Below are 19,745 nucleotides of genomic sequence, written 5' to 3' on the forward strand. Positions count from 1 at the left end.
TGAATAGTAATATATAGCATACAATACACTATGTTGAAGGACTGGTATAGGGGTTCAAGTATTACGTAACGCATTCGAGAATTGATTCAGCTTCCTTACTATCTAATTTAAATATCAATTTTAATCTGAGATGTCGCAAACCCAATACTTTCTCTCTTCAAGTTTTTCGTAATAATACTTCTTTTATAATCCAATTATCCGTATGTGTAGACAATACAATGAAATAAGCAAAGATTATCCTAACTTAGACTTATTTAACAATAACATCAATTCTTACAAACGACACATCCACTATATCCTCAAAGATTCATAACTCTTAACCTCGCATATTGTTCACTTGTATCTACCAATCTTGTTATTCCATTCACCTAAGAGTACTCAAACTGTGGTTTTATATATACTTGCTATATGTAACTTTTACTTTCTAGAACACATGTTTTGGGTTATAATTATAGTCCAGGTATTATTTTTCATGTCATAATATGATGCATTCATGATTATAACCTGTTTTGTGTTTAATAAACAAATAAATAAATAAAACACAATTAGGGTGGTCTTGTAAAACGTTACGATGCGTTACAGGGCGGGAGGGGCCTCATACAAAGCGTTATGTAACATTTTTTTTATTTTAAAACAATAACAAAGGTATTTTAGCGACTTTCCGGTATATTGCGTAAAATAATTGTAAATATTGCAAAAAAAAATCATTTTAGAGTTACATAAATTAAATTTAGTTTTATATTCAGTTTTATTTTAAAATATACTGCACTTATGGTGCAGCCAATTGTTTACTGGTATGTAATAATATGTTCATGCTGTGACAGCCTGTAATTAAAACAGCACTGCAGCAATTACTTATGGAATTGTTAAAAAACAAACTATGTAAGGTGTATGTTTTGTTGGCTGTTCAAATAAATAAATAAATAAAAACTTTTGGAGGAGGGGACGGGGGCGTGCAGGAAAACGTTACGGCGCGTTACATGGGTGGTCAAAATATTTTAAAAATTATGTTACGTAATACTTGAACCCTGTTTTACTTGGCATATAACATACCCAACGCTCTCCCACTAACTTTCATTGTAAATTCAAAAAGAATTGCCAAATGTAAGTTACACTTATACAACAAAGGATATAGGCCTTTGTTATTTGTCTTTGGATATGCCCAATAATAACATTAACTCAATTATTGCCATTCAAAAGAATCAAACATCAGGCGGGCTGATGTAGGTTTACATCTCAAAAACTAAAAAACAAACATGACAATAAAATTCTGCTAATATGTTGGTTTTTGTATACCAAGTCTTATACAAAAACGTCTATGGCAATTGGTGTTAAGGAAGTAATAGAAAAATATTTTGGAGATGTGTGGTGATGGTGGCGGTGGTGACGCTGGTGGTGGTCAGCTGGCGTGGTAGAGTCCGGCGAGCGCGTCCTGCAGCGCGCGCAGACACGGCAGCGTGGCGCTGTAGCCACCTGCCTTCTCACACTCGTTCTCCGCTCTGCAACACCACCAAATATGTTAACTACATATCTATATATATAAAAGAAAGTGGTGTTAGTTACACTATTTAAAACCCAAGAACAGATGAACCGATTTGGCTGTAAAATAGGGCAGAGGTAGCTTAGAACCAGGAGACGGACATAGGATACTTTTTATCCTGTTCCCACGGGAACGGGACGTGACATAAGACTTGGTATAAAAAGCAAAATTTGGTATGGAGATAGCATAAGACCCTGGGAAGGTTATAGGCTACTATCCTGGGAAAATATATAGTGGAACTTTTATCCCGGAAAACTCCTTCACGCGAGCGAAGCCGCGAGCAAAAGCTAGTGTACATATATATTTTACCTATCACTGCTATAGGATAAGAAACAAAATATAACTCCAACCATTTCTTATTGCCTCTGAAGGCAGATGAGTTAATCACCCTTGCCATCTACATGAGTCATGTTGACTAAGGTAAAACCAGGCGGTAAGATATTTGTATTCGATCAAATAGCAACCACCGTACACAAGTAAAACTCTCCATAGAGGCCCAAGTAATTGTATAATATTCTGGATAAACCTGTATATGCAGATTTGCATTGACAAAAACAATTATTTCTCATCACTCTATTGCACTTCCCATCAAATACAGTGAGGTCATTTTACCATGGTAAGTATAAAAAATATCTTACCTAACGTGTTTTAAATATCCACAGTTGACTATATTGGCTATGGACGGAGCGTCTGGACCACAACGGTCTGGTACAGCCAGTGGTTCATATTTATACAATGGACCTTCTTCTATTATGGGAATTGGCTGGTTACTTGCCCCACGGGTAAATTGCACACCAGAAGAGAATTGTGTTACCTGAAAAAAAAAAAAAATTATATCACATATCCTTCAAAACAGAATCACATACATAAGCCCATTTTCCCATTAATGGGACGGGCAGATGTATAACATGATTTTCTACAAGCTATATTAATGCTATGTAATAGGGAGCAAAACATTGCCATATCAGATTTCAGACTGAAAACTAAACTAAGATAGATTACTTTGCATAAATGATTTTTCACTGTATGTAGACCGTAAACTATGTAAACTAAACTCTGTCCTATGTGTAATTCTCTTGTCAGTGCAAGCTATGCTTAGTTCTTAGTTAATTACCAATGGAACAGCAGACGCCAATTCCTCCTGTTTATTAGCCATGTTTTGCGCAAACGTATTCAGTATGTCTTTGGCATCTCCATCTGCAAACATCAGCTCATCAATGAGCGCTTCTTTCTCCCGTATCTTTTGTTTCTTGGCCTCTTGTTCTAACCGTGATAGCTCCTGCCTGCGTAGTTCCTCTAATTCTTTCTCTTTCTCTAATACCTCTTCTAATTGTACAGCTTCTCTACCTGAAAATACCAAATTCGGTACTTAGACAAAAAAATATTTTACCTAGTTGAAGAAAATGTAAAAATAATTAATAATCATGGATATTTCTGCCTTTAAAATTTCGTCATATTAAATTTTAAAGGCCGAAATATCCATGATTATTAATTATTTTTACGTTTTTCGTTCAACTGCGAGAACTAATCACTAACTAGACGTGAATTTAAATTCTTGCCAATATTTGTTTAGTTACCCAGATTAAAGCAATACCGAAATTTATTAAACATAAGGCAATTATCTATAGTGTAAAACATAATTTTGCAAAAAATGGTATACATATAGTGGGATTGTTCACCAAGTCTTTCTTATGCACAAAATGTAATGATGGCACTCAGTGATGTCGCCATTCAATAATGCAACTCTTTTCCCATTGTTTGACAGTTATCCTTTCCACTAAATTTCAATACATTAAAACTTATTTATTTATTAAAGGAATATTGAAAATTCTTTTTATGCTAGATTTTTGATGTCATATCTTTTTGTTAAATGTCTTATAATGCCTTATAATGTGTACAATAATAATTAGAAGACATATTTGTGTTTGTCCTACCAAGCCAAGAAAATTCCGCATCATGCCAATTTTCATAATTTTTTTTTGTATTATTTAGTTACATCAAAACATAAATAATTTGTATTATTAATACAGAATGGTTTCCGACTCTCTATTAAGAGTTATTTAGCATCAGACAACATTGACTGTGTTGGCGGTCAACATGTTAAATTTAATTACCTATTTTTGCCTTATTCTTCATAATAAGCTCTTTGTTTTCTTTTTTATACTGTTCTATCCTTTTGTTAGTCTCTACAACATCTATATTATTTGTTAAGTTGTACACAATAGTCTCAATTTCTTCTAAATAATCATTATAGTCCCGGAGTGTTGCAAAATCTTCTTCTTTTTTATTATAATCCCGCAAAACTCTCTTCCTAATATCAACTTCTTTCTCAACCATGGGGTCTTCGAAGAGTTGGACCCTGAAATTGCCTCTTCTGAGGAGAATGTTACAGTCTGGACATGTTCCGGAACCTGAAGAGAATATTTTTAATATGATGCTTGATGCCCAGTATTTCTTTTAAATTTCTATTGTATAATGAAAAATCTATCGTTTTAACAGTGAAGTTATTGATTGTTGTAAATATTTTTTGCTAATGATACTCCATACAAAAGGCTCTGTCTTTAAAAGAGCTGGTACCATAAAAATTGATTATTAAAAATCACTAATAGTTATATTGTATTAAATATAGATATGGCAAGAGTTGCTAATTTTATAGCCAACTGGGTAATAATTTACATTCTTCAATTCTTTTAAGATTTTATATCTTTTAAAATACAAACGTTTTCTATCCACAGAAACTAAAAGATAACATTGTAAATAAGTTTACCTTTCAAGAATAATAAATCTACACAACTTTCACATAACACATGACCACACACATTTACCATCAATTTAAGCGAGGGATTGCGATATTTCGTTGTTTTACAACGCGGACACGCTTGGTCATCCATTTTTATGTATTTTACAAATATAAAAACGAAATAATAAGTAGTTTTACACAGTTTTTATTAGCCGGCAAACATGTTTCCAATTACCACGCAAAAATGTTTTTTCACGTTTTTTAAATTGACGTTTATAATTTCATTCTAAACATATTCTATACCTATTAGATTTATAGAGAAAAACATTATTACTAAATCGATATCAGTATGTATCGATATTTTAGTCGATTTCTTAAAAAGCTAAGCTCAAAATAAAGTACCTACCCAACCGGTAAATTACAATTTATTTATTCAATGTCTCAAGCCGATATAATTATATAATTACAATACCTAACTTTCAACTTACTAACTCAATTTAAAAGAGACTATTTTATATTATGTCTCGGCGTTAGTCTCATCTCTGCTTTGAGATATCTGCAGAGTTGATATCTCTATTAGATTTAACACCTTGCAACAGCCTGTGCACCTTACTGACAAGACATGAATGATTTATTGAGAACAGATTATATCTCATATATTTGAAAAGCAATATTTTCATGTTTTGCCTTCCATTTTTGTATAGAAATCTAAATATATTTACAGGAACAAATAGTGAAATATGAATTTAGCTTTAAGGCAAGTTCTAACGAGGCAATCATTTCGATTATGTGACAGATATGCGCACAAAAATGTAGCAAAACAAATTCCGCTAACCTCACAATGTTCTGTTATACAATACTGTAAATATTCTGATAATCCAACGGAGTCGCGTAGACTGCCGCAGTTGATGGAGTTCCCGCCTGTCGTGTGGCCTTCGTTCATAAAGTTCGTCAAGAATTGGATGTTTTCAAATTTTATTATCAGACCTTATTTTGATCAAGAATTCAGTCTCGGCGAATTTATAGAAGCTTCGAAGCATGCAGTTCAGGTATGATTAACGGCATTTTTGCCCTTTACAAATTTGGTCATCAAACCTGTCCTTAGATTGGAACATCCGTAATTTCAAAAACAATTTCGCCTCGTACATTGTATAGGGCACGCGAACTCATTTCAACTTAATTTAGAAAAATTATAAAACTCTAAAGATACTGGCAATATACCATTGTAGAATTAATAAATTAAAGTCTCTAGTAAAGTGTGAACCCTCAGTTATATTCTTCCTGAGAAGGCTTGATATATAAACAGCGCCCCATTGCAAAACCTATCCCCAATATGATGTTTAATGCCTAGCGCCAGGTTGTTTCAGACGCCTTACAACAAAGCGATTTCAAGGCATTGGAAGGTCTGGTGGAGAAGGATGCGATCGCTGCATTGAAAACTGCCGTCTCCAAGCTGTCTGTCTCACAGAGACAATTACTTGCCATTGACAAGGAGGATATATTTTATGCCTTCCCGTACCAGGTAATTTAACAGCGTATGGTGTTGCTACTGTTAATGATTGTTTCAATTCACCCCACTTAACATTTGGGCCATATATTCTAGATCAGAGTAAACTTGTAACATGACTGTTATTTTTGTGAAATTAGTGTGGAATTCTATTAGCCAATTTCCATTGGCATAAACACAAAATTTAAATATTTATTTACTCAAAGGAACAAATCAAAATAAATTAAACAAAAAGCTAAATGTTGTTTCTATTATGAGTTGTCACAGCGTGCATAAAAATCCAAAAATGAATTAAAGGATAAAACAGGGTAAAATAGGGAAGGGGGTAATTAGCTCATTATAATAAAAAGGACACAAGCATTAATATTTATGAACCATAGACATGAGGGTGATAACTAACACTGGCATACTCTAGGCTGTAATAGGTATTATTCAGTATTCTGTAATAGACGCAATCAAGGTGGCAATATGTGCTAATTTTGCATTTAAATATAATGAGCTTGTTAGTAAAATAAAATACTTTATTTATCACATAGGTGAACAAACTTGTACTTATGATAATTCAGAACAATACATAAGAATAATTATTATTTCTGAAAACACTTAAGGTCACTTAATAACCATGGACATTTTAAATCAGGGATAAAATTCTTAAGGAATACGAGGTAATAAGGTCAAACAAAGTAGCCAGCACTGGTTGGCAGGTAGGAGGAAATATAAGGCTAACATGTCTCGATCCTATAATAGAATAGACCGGTATAGAGTAAGGATATCATTGTTGATGTGTTTACATTTAGATAAGCTTTAACACTACTTTGGGATCCGTTAATTATAGCATGCAAAAATGCATTATAATATGCTTGATATAAACTGTCGAAAAATGTGGCATGGGGAACCAAGGTTCAAAAGCAGTGAGGCCACTTTGTTGTGCTTTCCATAAAAACGATTTAGAATAACAAAGCATTGTGCTGCACTGATAATTAGTACATTAGAATACAGATGCTTAAAAGTATTTAAAAAGCTCAATAAGATATATTTTTATTAAATTGCTATAATAGATGTATGAATTGAAAGGTCTTCATGTTTCATTGTTGTCAAAAATCTAAAAATACTTTATTTTCAGGTGGGAGTTATGTTTGATGACTCGGATAAAAGATGGGTGGAGATCACTATGTGCTATCATGTGCTAAGAGGTCTAAAGCACATGAAGGAGAGTGGGGACCTGCCACCAGTCTCATTGGGGTAAACAATGTCCATAAATTAATACACTCCTGTGGTGGTTGAGTCGTATTGCCCATAAGTACACCCATCATGCAAAAATCCTGGATTCATATCCTGGGTTGGGCAATGAGATATTGTGTTGCTACTCAGTACCAGCTTGGAGCCCAGAATTTTTACCTTTTATAGCAAAAGGCTAGCCCTCTATGACATCAAGGGATGGAACACATGGTGAAATATTTATTTTTTTCAGTGTGCAGCCAGAGTACCAGGACAATATTTTCATACTAAACTACAGATTTATCAGAGAGTTCACTAAAGGAGTAGAAGACAGTTGGTGGGTGAACATAGTCAATCATTTTCAACCACACACAATTGTCAAGAAAATGTAATAGTAGCATCACAACTGATATAATGCAGCCTAAGTCCAGTGTTAAATAAAATATAATTGTTTAAAACGCGTTTTATTTAAACAATTCAATAAACTTATCAGCATATGCAACATTTAATAATAAGAAAGCAATATCCACATATGTACTAAATTTAAAAAAACAATATATATTGTTCCACTTTTATAGGTACAAGTAAAGTAAACTAATGCAGAGAACTCAATATACTTATTTATGCTATTTGTCATTAGAGTTCTGTTGTATGCCATCAGCTTTGAACTGTGAATTCCAAGACCCAACCCTTAGATTTTTTTGCAGTAGATACTCCATTATTAAGGCGTCTGTTATACGAAATCGCGATTATCCAAGGCCATCTCTTTATCTCCTTTCTCTCCTATTACTGTTAAAAAAACAACTTGCATAACAAACACAACAGAAATAGAGGGTATATGAATAAAAAAAAATAAAGTAAAAAAACTTGTAATAATTATTCTTACATACAAGCATAGCTCAGATTGGAATGGACTGCCAAGGTAAAGTTCAGTCTATTTTAAGTAATGTGTATTGTTTTTCAACTATCCCTGTATGTAAACCTATATATTATAAACATATATGCTCTCTGCCAACATACATTAAGCCAGTGTGTCCTCTTAGTAGTATAGAAACGTCTTGCCCTGCGACAGGAGCATATAAAATACAGACCTGGCACTCTTACAAAAAGACATTGTTTATATTTACTTCTGATAGTGCTATTATGTTTTATATATTTTGTTGTGGTTACTTCTCCTGGCATGCTCTTGAAATCGATGATTGGCTCATAAGAATTTCTCAGGTTCTTTTGATCTGTATTTGCTGCAGGTTCTTTTGATCTGATTTTTATATCTATGAATTATTTTGGTCTGTGTAACCATCATCATCATTTTCCACCAACCATTTACAAATGTATTTTAACAGAGAAACAGATTCAATTTTAGCCCATGTCTCAGATTGTTTTAACAATCCTATTGCCTTATCTTTAAGGAACATCAACGTCAAATCCTTTAATGAGTCAGCATGATGTCTATCGGCTAGTAGTAGTGTGTCTATGGCATTCTCGGGGGTGAGCTTTTCATATAATTTTTGTGTACACAAATGTTTGAGCATGTCAAGTTGGTAATAGTCAGCAGCTTCCAACAGCTTGTCTGGTATTTCACCAGCTCTTAAAACTTTATTACTGTATATAAACATCAGTACATCCTGTAACACATGTCCCTCGAATGGAGACTCAACTGTATTTGTGTAACTCTCAGTATTGTCATGTATGAAATACGCTCTAAGAACTGCACTCCGGCTCCCTAATATACACTTGTGGACTTTAAACTCAAGGCCTTCTGCAGACTTTATAGTCACATCAGACAATAATTCATCACGAAGTAACTTTCCAAAGTCTTTGCTTAACTCATCCATATAATTAAAATTTGTGTTATGAAATGAAACCTTAAATTTAAACAGAATGGGTATTTCCTTGCCAAAATTTTGATAATTACGCTGCCAAGTTGTATTGTTTATGCTGCTATTTAAAGTGGTCAAGTATAACCACTTATTTGCTGGTATGCAATGTTCATTTGCCTTTGCTAAAACAACGCCCTGGATACGACTAGCACTTATTTCATAGCTCAAAGTAGCAGGTGTTGGTAAAAAATAGTATAATTTTATGTCATTGGTATGAACACAACATTTAAGTTTTAATCGGAATCTGAGCTCCGGAAGTTGAAAGTTCTGTAGGCAGGATTCGTCAGAGTAAAGAGTTCTATTCACCTTTTCGCCCTGTAGATTTAGAACATTTACTATGGTCCATGTAATGACGTCTTTACAATAATTGTCCTTTTGCAATAAATAGTTCCTGCTGTATTCTATGTAATGTTTTATGTTCGACATGCTGTTTAAAAGCACAAACTCAGACATTGGTTTGATTTATCCTTGATTCAATTATTACACTCAGAGGTTACTCAAGAAACTATGCTATTATAATAAACATTAAATACAAAGATAATGTAATCACTGCGTTAAAATATTAGAATTCTGTATAGACTCCATATTATGTGTTAAAATTAACGTGATTCACGAATCAGTAGTATTAACTACGGAAAAGTTTAAAAGTAATTCCCAGCACAGAAAACGGTGTGTTGCTAATTTAAAAAAATCTAAATAGATTTCGATACTGAATAATTTTCCAGACGGCTTAAAACCAACCCAGATTTTAATGGAACTTGAATCATTCGACAGTAAATTAAAACATATATTTACGCCGGTCTCTAAATCCTGATTTGATTCTTCTAATGTTGACCAAAGAGAATTATAATATAATGTTGACATTCTTCAAACTTTTTCGTATAATCCACAGATTACTTAGAGAAGCTGTATAATCTAAAATGATTTTTTTAAATTTATTTATTACGGCTCTGGAAACAAGTCCATTGATCCCATCTTTCTTAAAATACAATTTCTTAGAATTATGTTGCAAGTTTTCTAATTTCAAACTAAAAATTACAATTCTTCGATCGTAGATCGCACATACTGGAACATTGGTCGATAAAATATCTTCTTCTTCAATAATTCTGGTACTGATTTAGGAAAATTTGATTCTGCTTCCATTAATTTATTAAGATATTTCTTCGTAGATTAAACTTGGGACAGGATAAAATAAGATGGTTGAGATCTGCGATGGGATTTGAGCAATGTGGGCAACATTCTTGACGAACTATTTTCATTTTAAATAAGTGGGATGGAGTTCGACAATAACCAGTGTTGCCAGAAGGTTACATTTCTTACATTTTTCATTTCTTTTCACCCCCTCGCGTAACATGTAAGTAATTTTTATATTTAAGGTAATTTTCGTAACTTTTGGGAACGACGATATTTGTAATACAAATTTTTTATTGTAAACATTTTACGAACGCATTTCTATTCAACGCATCCAAATTGAACGCACCTAAAACTGACGGGTCTAAAAAGTATTTCACTCCATATCACACTTAGAGATGGCTCGCCATGACAAAATGAAACGTATCTTGCATATATTAAAACCTGATTTTGCTTGAGTGTGCGCGCGCACATTTCCTACTTCGCGAATCCCCGCGGTTTCGTAGCTACAGAAATGCTTGCCCAAAAAGGCGTAAATTAAAAAAAAAAACAATAATGTAACTTTTGCAGCAAAAATGTAACATTTCAGGAAACGAAACGTAACTTACGACTCAAGGGCCCTGGCAACACTGGCAATAACCAAATCGCATTCTGTTTGTAGTGGTAATGAATTTCCTCTCCGTATAGGGCATAGACTAATATATAATACTGGAAATAGACTGGCAACTCTCAGTTTGAAATTTCATAACGTTGAGCGACATCTGGACGTCATGCAGAGAAATAAAATAAATATACCTATGCATGTATATGCATATATAGGTTTCTAACTTTCAAAATATATTAATTCTATGATTAACCCGATCTCGACCCATCGGTAGAAAAAGTCGTAATTGTAAAACACTGATTCATATAACAAATTAGAAATTTATTTTATTATGTGCCAGAATCAGTATTTTGCAGATAAACTTTGTTCTACGTATAGGTCGAAATGTAATGGTTTGACCTAATTCAAAGATAAATAACACAATAGTATATTTTGAATGAATTTATTTCGTTTACACATTTATTAATACATTGACTGGTGTTCCGGGACATTATGTAAAATGTTTTACAAACAACACTACACTGATATAAATAGTCAAAATTTCCTATCAAGAGCCTATATAATGTATGTCACAAACACTTACACAAACACACTCAATAGGTATTTCTTAAATACGGAAGAACTGAAGCTCAATTCAACGTAAATATACAAAAATCACAAGAAAATGCGCACAAGTATACAAATATACCGACAGAAAAATATCTTGTGACGTTTACTAGAAGTTGCTATTGTTTGTTAGCAGTAAACTACTATAAGATACTAAAAATATTTCTATTTGTCCAAATTTATTTTAAAATTATAAGTATTGTAGATGTTTTTTACAGGAAGTAATAAAATTCATTTTAAAAGCATAACTGGGGCCTTATTCTCTATCCCGCACGTTATTTTAACAGTGCGTAACAAGCACGTAACACAACGCATCATGTTTAGGACTATAGAAATTTGGCTTACAGAATACCATTCCACGCACATTTCTCGAAGATAACATGACACGGCCGCGTTACGCGTTTACACTATCATACAGAATAAGGGCCCTGCTTGTTTAGTTCTAGCTTAAATAAAAAAAAACAGAATTATCAAAATCTATACGTACTAAAACTACTATATAATGAACTAGTCACACTGACAAAAGATATTAAGAAATTAGTGCCATGTCTAGAGGAGAGATGGCGCTTATTCTAAAAAAAAAAAATAGTCAGAAGTTACCAGGGCATGGTATAGGGTATAAAAATGAATCGTCGAATGTGTTGCTAAGCGCAAATCTCGAGATCAGCTGAATCGATTTCTAGGTAGGACTTGTTTCCAGAGCCGTAATAAATAAAAAAAAAAAAATATCGTAAAAATATGGCGTCGTGCCTTTAGATTTGTGCGTATTAAATTTTTACACGCGCACTGAGTTTCCATAGCGTATCTCAATTTAATTGATAGTTTAGGTGATACATTTACGGATACCAACCAGTGGTTTACAGGTAAAAAGGGAAAAGGTGGATCGACGCCGCTATGAGCTCCACGGACGAGGCTGTGAGTATAATGATTTGATTATCACGGATGATGTTCGCAGGCGATGTCGTGGCGGGGGCGCGAAGACCGTGGCACGAGATGGGAGTCCGAAGACAGGTGGGAAAATCGTGCACGCTCGCCCGTGTGGGAACCGCGTCGCAGCGACTCGCGCGACAGTCCGAGGCGGTCCCCTGACCGGCACCGCCACACCAGAGACGATCGCCGCGAGCGGTACGAGCGCGATTACCGCCGGCACGAAAGGCGCGACCGTGACCGCGACCGCGATCGCAAACGTTCTCCCAAACGTTACGATGATAACGTACCCTACGCCCCTTCCCCTCCCAGCATTAGCAATAAGAGTTCGCGCTCCAGTAGTCGCTCGGACAGCCGAGACAAAGACCGTCATGACGATTACGACAAAGACAAGTACGGTCAGGACGATCAGTCGTTGAATGCCTCTCCAGGTGACTGGATTTGCAAATGTGGTTCGTACAACTTTAAACGCCGTCAGGTATGCTATCGCCGAACTTGCAATGGCAAGCGGTCTGAGGGAGTGATTTACGGCGGAGACGGAGACAAGAGTAACCTGAGCGAGAACGCCGGGATAACAAAGCGGCTGCTATTCCGCCGTCTGGATGCTTTAACTACTGAAGAGAAGATCTTGGAAGCCATAAAAGAACGCTGTTCTAAATCTGTGTTAGATTCTATTGCTGGCATCACTATTGGTAGAGAAACTTTGACCGGAGCGTCCAAATGTTTAGCTTATATTAATTTTAACTCCATAGCTGACTCTACCGCAGCTCATTCTGAGTTTGTTCACTTGCAACCTCCCCTGCAGATTGATGGCCGAGAAGTTCTGGTCAGTTATTATAATGAACCTAAAAAAATTCCAAAACCCACTAATTTAGATTATTCTTCTTATTACTCCCAAATGTCCAATTATTCAACATCTCAGGCTATGTCTGAAGCGGACAGGGTGAATGCAGCTGCTGCTGTGGCCCAGTCTGCCATTTCCGCTGCACAGGCTAGACATTTGGCATGGACTCCAGTCCCAGCCTCTTTGTAGCTTCTACTACTCAAAGCAATCCTGCAATTAAAGCACCCACTGGTGATGGCAAGACCAAGTATACAGCACCTGATGTACGCGACATTTATGTATGATGAAACATCTGGCTATTACTATGATCCTGCCACAGGTCTTTATTATGATGGCAACACACAGTATTTCTACAACAGCCAAACTAACCAGTACATGTATTGGGACGGTACCACATCAACTTACCGTAGCAGCTTCCCAATCCCAGCAAATGGACTCCAAGCCGGCTGCTTCCACAGAACCACCCAAAGAGCCTGAAGAAAAGAAAAAGAAGGACAAAGAAGACAAAGTGAAAGTTGCTAAAAAGATTGCAAAAGACATGGAGAGGTGGGCGCGGACATTAAACCAAAAGAAGGAAAATGCCCGTAGTAATATAGTGATGGAGCAACCACTAGACACCGGCTCCAGTAAAGGTTCAGCAGACATTGGCTTCTCTGTATTGGGGGCCGGGCCGTCCATCACACACGTTAGGGAAATATCACCTTCACCAGCTGCTCCTGATGAATTCCTGGTTAAAAAAGTCACTGAGCCAATTGATGACAATGATGATGGGATTATAGACTGGTCTAAACTCACTTGTCTATTGTGCAAGAGAAGATTCCCATCTGCAGATGTGCTCACCAAACACAAGACATTCTCTGAACTTCACAAACAAAACCTAGCTGAACATAGAAAGATAAATGAATTATTACCACAATCAAATGGTTACCGAGATAGAGCTGCTGAGCGAAGGATGAAATTTGGTGAAGATGATACTCCAATAATTAGAAAACGTTATGAGCCTCCTGAAGTAACTACACCAGTATCTGCACACCCTCCTCCATCTGTGGTAGACACTATTGGGGGTAAAATGCTCCAGAAAATGGGGTGGTCTGAGGGAAGAGGACTAGGTAAGACTGAACAAGGGAGAATAGCTCCTATAGAAGCAGAACAGAGACTTGGACTGGCCGGTCTGGGACAGAAAAGAGGCATCTACACACCCACTCCAGGAGAGACATACCGAGACACAGTGAAAAAGCTGATGATTGCAAGATATAAGGAAGTTGTCGGCCAAGAGGAAGGGCAATAGGTGGGTTACTTTTATTATATTAGTACTGATTCTTTATTTTTGCAGGTGTGGATTTGCAGGTCAGTGTTAATATTGCCAACCTGGTGACTTTTGGTTTGGGTTTTTGTATCTTCATTTCTCTTGTCGTCTTAAGAATAACAAGTTATAAAAGTTGTCAGGAATTGTCTGATTCTTATTTTTCTTTATTTGGTATATCAATATTTAACAAACAAATAAATGAAAGGCTGTTTCTCAATTATTCTGTATTTCATCAAACACAATTTATTTATAAAACTGAATATACCTTGAAGAAAATGTGCATATGATATTTTGACATTCATGGCGGGTAAAAGGTACACTGGTCAACAAATATGATGTCTAATTGTTTGATTCTGCCCCACAACACTAGATGACGCCGCGACAGTGCCCACTGTGACGAACACCAATCAGTGCTTACGGCCCGATATCATGGTGAGTATAATTTGTATGCTTACACTATATACTGATATCTAATCCTATTTTTCCCTACAGGTGATAAATATCACGAATTTTTCGATTGGCTTCGACATTTTTTATGTGTTTCTCTTACAGCTTTACAAATTAAATTTAAAATTTGGTATTTTTAGTGAAAAATGTATAAATGAATAAAAAACAAAATTCTAGAATTTTGGGGTCTTGGATATGAATACTGACTTTAGTCTTTATTCTGACGTGATTTAGGTCTATTATAGGTTAAAAGTGTGTAATTATCAGTATAATTGTGCTAAAATGTCTAGCTACACTAGGGTATATTATGCAAATCTGCCCGAAGCCAAAGAAGCAATGCCAGCGGACAATAAGACTGCACCGTTATTGTGATAAACTGTGATATTTTAGTGAATGTGAAGAAAAGGCGAATTGTTTGTGTGACAACTGACCAACACTGATGAGTATGACCATTTATATTACAGAGCCTACGTCGAGACGCCCGGATCCGCGTGCCAAACAATTGTTACAAACTTCTTTGTATATTAATAGTGTAAGATTTTGAACAAAAATAAAACAGTCGAAATCGTTTAATACGGACAACAAAAATACCTGTTGTAAAAATGGTTTTCCCCAGTGACGAAAGTTTTTTTAATCCATTATTGTGTCAAACTTTTACCATTTATGTGACTAAAATAATTCAACATACATTATGTTATAGTTATGTCCGTTTGCATTCCTATCTGAATTAATTTTACCTCTACAAATGTTTCAATAAGTTGTATGTAACACTTATACATTGAATATGGGTTGATAAATTACCGTTCATCTAAAAATATTTACCTTTTATAGTTTTTCTTGAAGCAATATTTGAAACATTTGCTTGTGGTACAAAATTTGTATGTCCAAATCCTAGTTTTATGTTTATGAAAATTTATTAACAACAAGACAACATTTATGTAGTTTTTGCAAATTTTGTTATAACGATTTCGACTGTACACTGTCACACCAAAACCCGATAGTAGTTAAGCCAGTTCAGTACTTACACAAATAATGTTCCTAGTTGAACGGCATTACTGTTCAGGTTGCGTATATACAAACAATATTACACAGATATTGTACTGCAATCTTCATCAAACAGTCGTACGAAATATGTTTTGAGTGAGCGCATTAAAATACATCATTTATAGATATAGTTAGTATTGTCTATTTAAGAGTTTGTATTGTCTATTTAAGAGAACCTTTGTTACAATTATGTTCGTGCACATTTCCCTTTCAGAGTCGCGTTGATCCGGATCAATATTTACAATTATCACCCAACATGTAGCCCAATATCACCCAATATCTGCCAATGTCACTAAATATATATCTCCCAATTTTATCCAATATCACAATATCTCCCAATTTTACCCAATTTTATCCAATATCTCCCAATTTCACCCAATATCGCCCAATTTCACCCAATATCTCCCAATTTCACCCAATATCTCCCAATTTCACCCAATATCTCCCAATTTCACCCAATGTCACTTTGTATCCTATATTGTAATTAGAAATCCTCAAGTTGTTGGGTTACGATAGAACAGCTCTACAATGAGCCAGCTAGCGTCAGAAATAATTCAAGCAATCAAAAATATATAACGGGATTGTATATACGCATCCAGAATAGTAACATGTGCAAGTAACTTGAAAAGGACTAGCACAATCTTGAAATAACTGATTATATTTAATTAATTAAATTAATGTATATATTTGAAGACTTCTTGGAACTTATTAATAGTATTTTAATTGAAATGGAATTGAGAACATTTCTCAAAATTTTATAACATAAGTCATTACTTGAGGAGCCTTATTTAATTTTTACTAATATACTTACCCCAGAAGTTCTTCATACAAAACATTTAATTTTCATAAATATATTTTTTTATGGTAGATGTAAAGTAGATAAATGTATTTACTATCTTATTGTTAAAGTGGCAATGGGAGTAAAAAGAAAATATGGTGTCCGAGGTAGATGGGGATAAAATAAATAAATAAACATTGAGATTACACAGATAGTATATTATTTGTAATATATGCCAGTTCTGGCAATGGAAAAGTATTATGGTAGCCGTTTATCTGTGTGATTATAATTAAATGGATAAATTTATCTTTTTTACTCCTTAAGTTTTTGGGCCAACAATTAGCTCTGTTTATAAGCAGGAGTGTTGTAAATATAGTATGTAATATTTAATGCATTTAATTATGATTTAGGATAATTATATTTCAGTAGTGACATTTTGGAAAACCTGTTTATTACAAAGTGTGGCATTGTTAATTGGATTTAGACTGGTATCTTATATGTACAATTTTAAATTAGTGTTTATTTTTAACAGTTGCTGTTTTTTTGTAATTTATTAGGATTACGATAAAATCTCGAATTATCTTTTCATTCTTATCTAGATTTGGCTCAGCAACTTCACCAATATAAGTAGTTGTATAGAAAAAGTAATTCACACTGGAAGGATTTTTAAATTGTCGCTGTTGAAACACTCAGAACAATAAAAAAAATAGATTACTTATGTAAAAATAGTTTTTTTAAACGATTGATTAATTCGAAAAAATAGTTTCCTTAGAAAAACATGTGTAAATAATGTGACCTTATTGCAGCTAGTGTTACTGGGTTATAAGAGTAAATCTTGTGCCCAGTGAGAACGCAGTGAAATTCCGTTCAGTAATTTCACAAACTTCGGACTACTCTTACCAAAACATGTTAAATGTACCAGATATGGCACGCTTTCTTGTCGCAATATACGTAGTTACCTAAGACGAATTATGTTTATTCTAAATGCCATAATTATAATTAAAGAAGCACCAAATATATCTCAAATCAACTAGTTTTATTCATTGAATTTTAGGCTTTGGCGTAACCAGCTTTCAACATAGGGGCATATTTTGGTTTTGGTTTGGGGGCTAAGCGAAAATTTCATATCCCTGGTCCCTAAATCTTACAAATGCAGGTGTAAATTAGTATTTTTGTTAAATCCAGGGGCGAATATTTGCACTTTGCACTCCTCTGCTCTCTCTCAAGTACGCCCATAATTTTATGTATATTTGGAATGTAGTTTTAGAAAATATTTTATAAAAACTATTCTTATTCTTACATTGTACCATGTAGAGTAATAAAAAAAAATATTCTTTTAAGGCTAGTTTACACAGGTTAGATAGCAAGTTCATATTATTATGTCAGTGGTATTGAATTTTACTGCTTATGTGAAAGGGCTCTTATCGAACTCTATGACTTCTGCGGGTATTATAGTACATTCGATTCCTTGTATCTCTGTGCAAATTCTAGAATTAAAATAAATGCAAACCAGTCTTGTTGGTAATGGTACACATTTAATACTTACCTTGTGCATTGCCCGGGGTTTATTAGCCTTTAGCCTCAAGTCACAAATGAGAGTTGAAAAAAAAACGAGTCTTAGAAATATTTTGTCGAAATGTAAGATATTTGTTAAAATTACTTTTTGTGTCTCTTACGTAACCGAAGAGAGCACGGGTACGGTGCCAAGGCCCTCCAAATGTTTGACCCAAGTTATTTGGAGTGTAGGTGTTTCGTTAGTAAACTCGTATAATAGGGAACGTGTAGGTACGACAAAAGCTCTGCTATAGTTACGCAAAATGAAATATTTACCTTTCAATATTTGGCATTGTTTTTAAAAATAAATATATTATTACTGTTGATATAGAAGTGAATTAAAATTAAGTTAAACATTAATAAATGATGTATGTTTGGATGCTGTAACTAACAATAAAATAACAATACCTACTTAAATTCCATGGTTATGGGAAAAACTACCAAAATTAATAAACATGTTATTTGTAAAAATAAATAAGTTTTAGTTAACATTTAATACAAACAAACCTGAATCTTACCGAGTTGCTTCAATAACATACAAAAGCAGGCTTTAAATAAAAAAAAAAAAAACATTTTGGTCAAACTATTAATAATAATGGCCCATATTTTATCATTTTTGTCATATAAAAAATATATGAACTTAAACAAATTACAGGTCGGTAAAGTTTCATTTTTTATCCTTACTGTGGCCCTCGTGTCTGTTTTGTGCTGCTACCATTAGTTCGTCCATGTTCCCTATAGTGCACAGGCAACTGTGAGGACAAAACTTTGGAAAAAACAATAATTTGAAAACTGATTATTTTTTTTTTTATACAAGCGATGTCACTAGTTTCCCGTAAGAGAGCGCCGATAACATAATCTCATCATCTAATTCATTAGATTACGATTCTAAAAGAAAAAATACGATGCATACTCTACGCTTAAAACCTGGCGGATATGCAAAATTTGAGTATTAAGGTTTTCTTCGCAATGGAACGAATTTTCAATATGCATTGCTCATATGTTCGCTTTTGCGTCCATATTTTTCCACAATACTCCATCTAACTGTAGTTGCGATGAGGTATGACTTTTCATGTTGTAATATATTTTATTTGTTAGATTTTAATGGAATAAATTTCTTTTATATGAATTGATTTTTTTATTCGCTGGATATGAAGGGGCTGTGTTCCATCCCTAGAACTGATCCAGGGGGCACTTGGATCCAATGGGCTAGACTTAGGTCGAATTGTATTATTACCTATATTTAATAAGAAAAATACGTTGTCTGATTGGTAAGATCTCATCAATGGCAAAGTTAGGAAAGCTCTTAGATAAATAATTTCTTTGTCGCAGTAGCCCAGTGTATGTGACTTGCTTAGCCGTTGCGAGGGAATCGAAAAAAAACCAAAACTTCTAAGTAAATAAAATGCTTGTTAATTACAGGGTGGTAACCTAAAAAGTAACTGATTCTGTGTCCAGGGGGCTTGGTTCACTGCATCGCCTAGCCGTAGGAAAGATCGCTTCCCAAATCTTTGATAAAACTCTTACTAAAGATTCAAAATACAAATATTTATTTATTCAACAACACAGCCATTACAGGGTACCCCCAATTTGAACTGGCGGAACTATCAATAATATAT

At 34.4% G+C, this 19,745-nt stretch overlaps 4 protein-coding genes across 4 annotated transcripts; 2 read left to right on the forward strand and 2 right to left on the reverse strand.

Annotated features, from left to right (window-relative positions):
- Window positions 1–1,135: 1,135 nt before the first annotated feature.
- LOC115447397 (CDK-activating kinase assembly factor MAT1) lies at window positions 1,136–4,556 on the reverse strand. Its single transcript, XM_030174429.2, has 5 exons — window positions 4,308–4,556; window positions 3,655–3,951; window positions 2,655–2,887; window positions 2,179–2,354; window positions 1,136–1,499 (listed from the first exon to the last, which is right to left on the reverse strand). Exons 1-5 carry the CDS (start codon window positions 4,429–4,431, stop codon window positions 1,400–1,402), a joined length of 930 nt encoding a protein of 309 aa, XP_030030289.1. The 5' UTR covers window positions 4,432–4,556; the 3' UTR covers window positions 1,136–1,399.
- Window positions 4,557–4,891: 335 nt separating this feature from the next.
- LOC119188580 (m-AAA protease-interacting protein 1, mitochondrial-like) lies at window positions 4,892–7,463 on the forward strand. The gene is made up of 4 exons (XM_037447323.1): window positions 4,892–5,329; window positions 5,638–5,802; window positions 6,911–7,029; window positions 7,259–7,463. Exons 1-4 carry the CDS (start codon window positions 5,021–5,023, stop codon window positions 7,395–7,397), a joined length of 732 nt encoding a protein of 243 aa, XP_037303220.1. The 5' UTR covers window positions 4,892–5,020; the 3' UTR covers window positions 7,398–7,463.
- Window positions 7,464–7,858: 395 nt separating this feature from the next.
- LOC119193693 lies at window positions 7,859–14,463 on the reverse strand. The gene is made up of 3 exons (XM_037447319.1): window positions 14,307–14,463; window positions 13,403–13,470; window positions 7,859–9,347 (listed from the first exon to the last, which is right to left on the reverse strand). The coding sequence occupies exons 1-3, from the start codon at window positions 14,398–14,400 to the stop codon at window positions 8,277–8,279; spliced, it is 1,233 nt and encodes a 410-aa protein (XP_037303216.1). The 5' UTR covers window positions 14,401–14,463; the 3' UTR covers window positions 7,859–8,276.
- Window positions 11,856–19,255, forward strand: LOC119193694 (RNA-binding protein 5-like). Its single transcript, XM_037447320.1, is given in 5 exon segments — window positions 11,856–11,909; window positions 12,182–13,178; window positions 13,181–13,266; window positions 13,268–13,402; window positions 13,404–19,255. Coding segments are annotated over 4 exon segments (2,097 nt in total). The 5' UTR covers window positions 11,856–11,909; window positions 12,182–12,184; the 3' UTR covers window positions 14,286–19,255.
- Window positions 19,256–19,745: the final 490 nt, after the last annotated feature.

This window comes from Manduca sexta, unplaced genomic scaffold, assembly GCF_014839805.1.
Source record: "Manduca sexta isolate Smith_Timp_Sample1 unplaced genomic scaffold, JHU_Msex_v1.0 HiC_scaffold_922, whole genome shotgun sequence".
NCBI classification, from domain to species: domain Eukaryota; kingdom Metazoa; phylum Arthropoda; class Insecta; order Lepidoptera; family Sphingidae; genus Manduca; species Manduca sexta.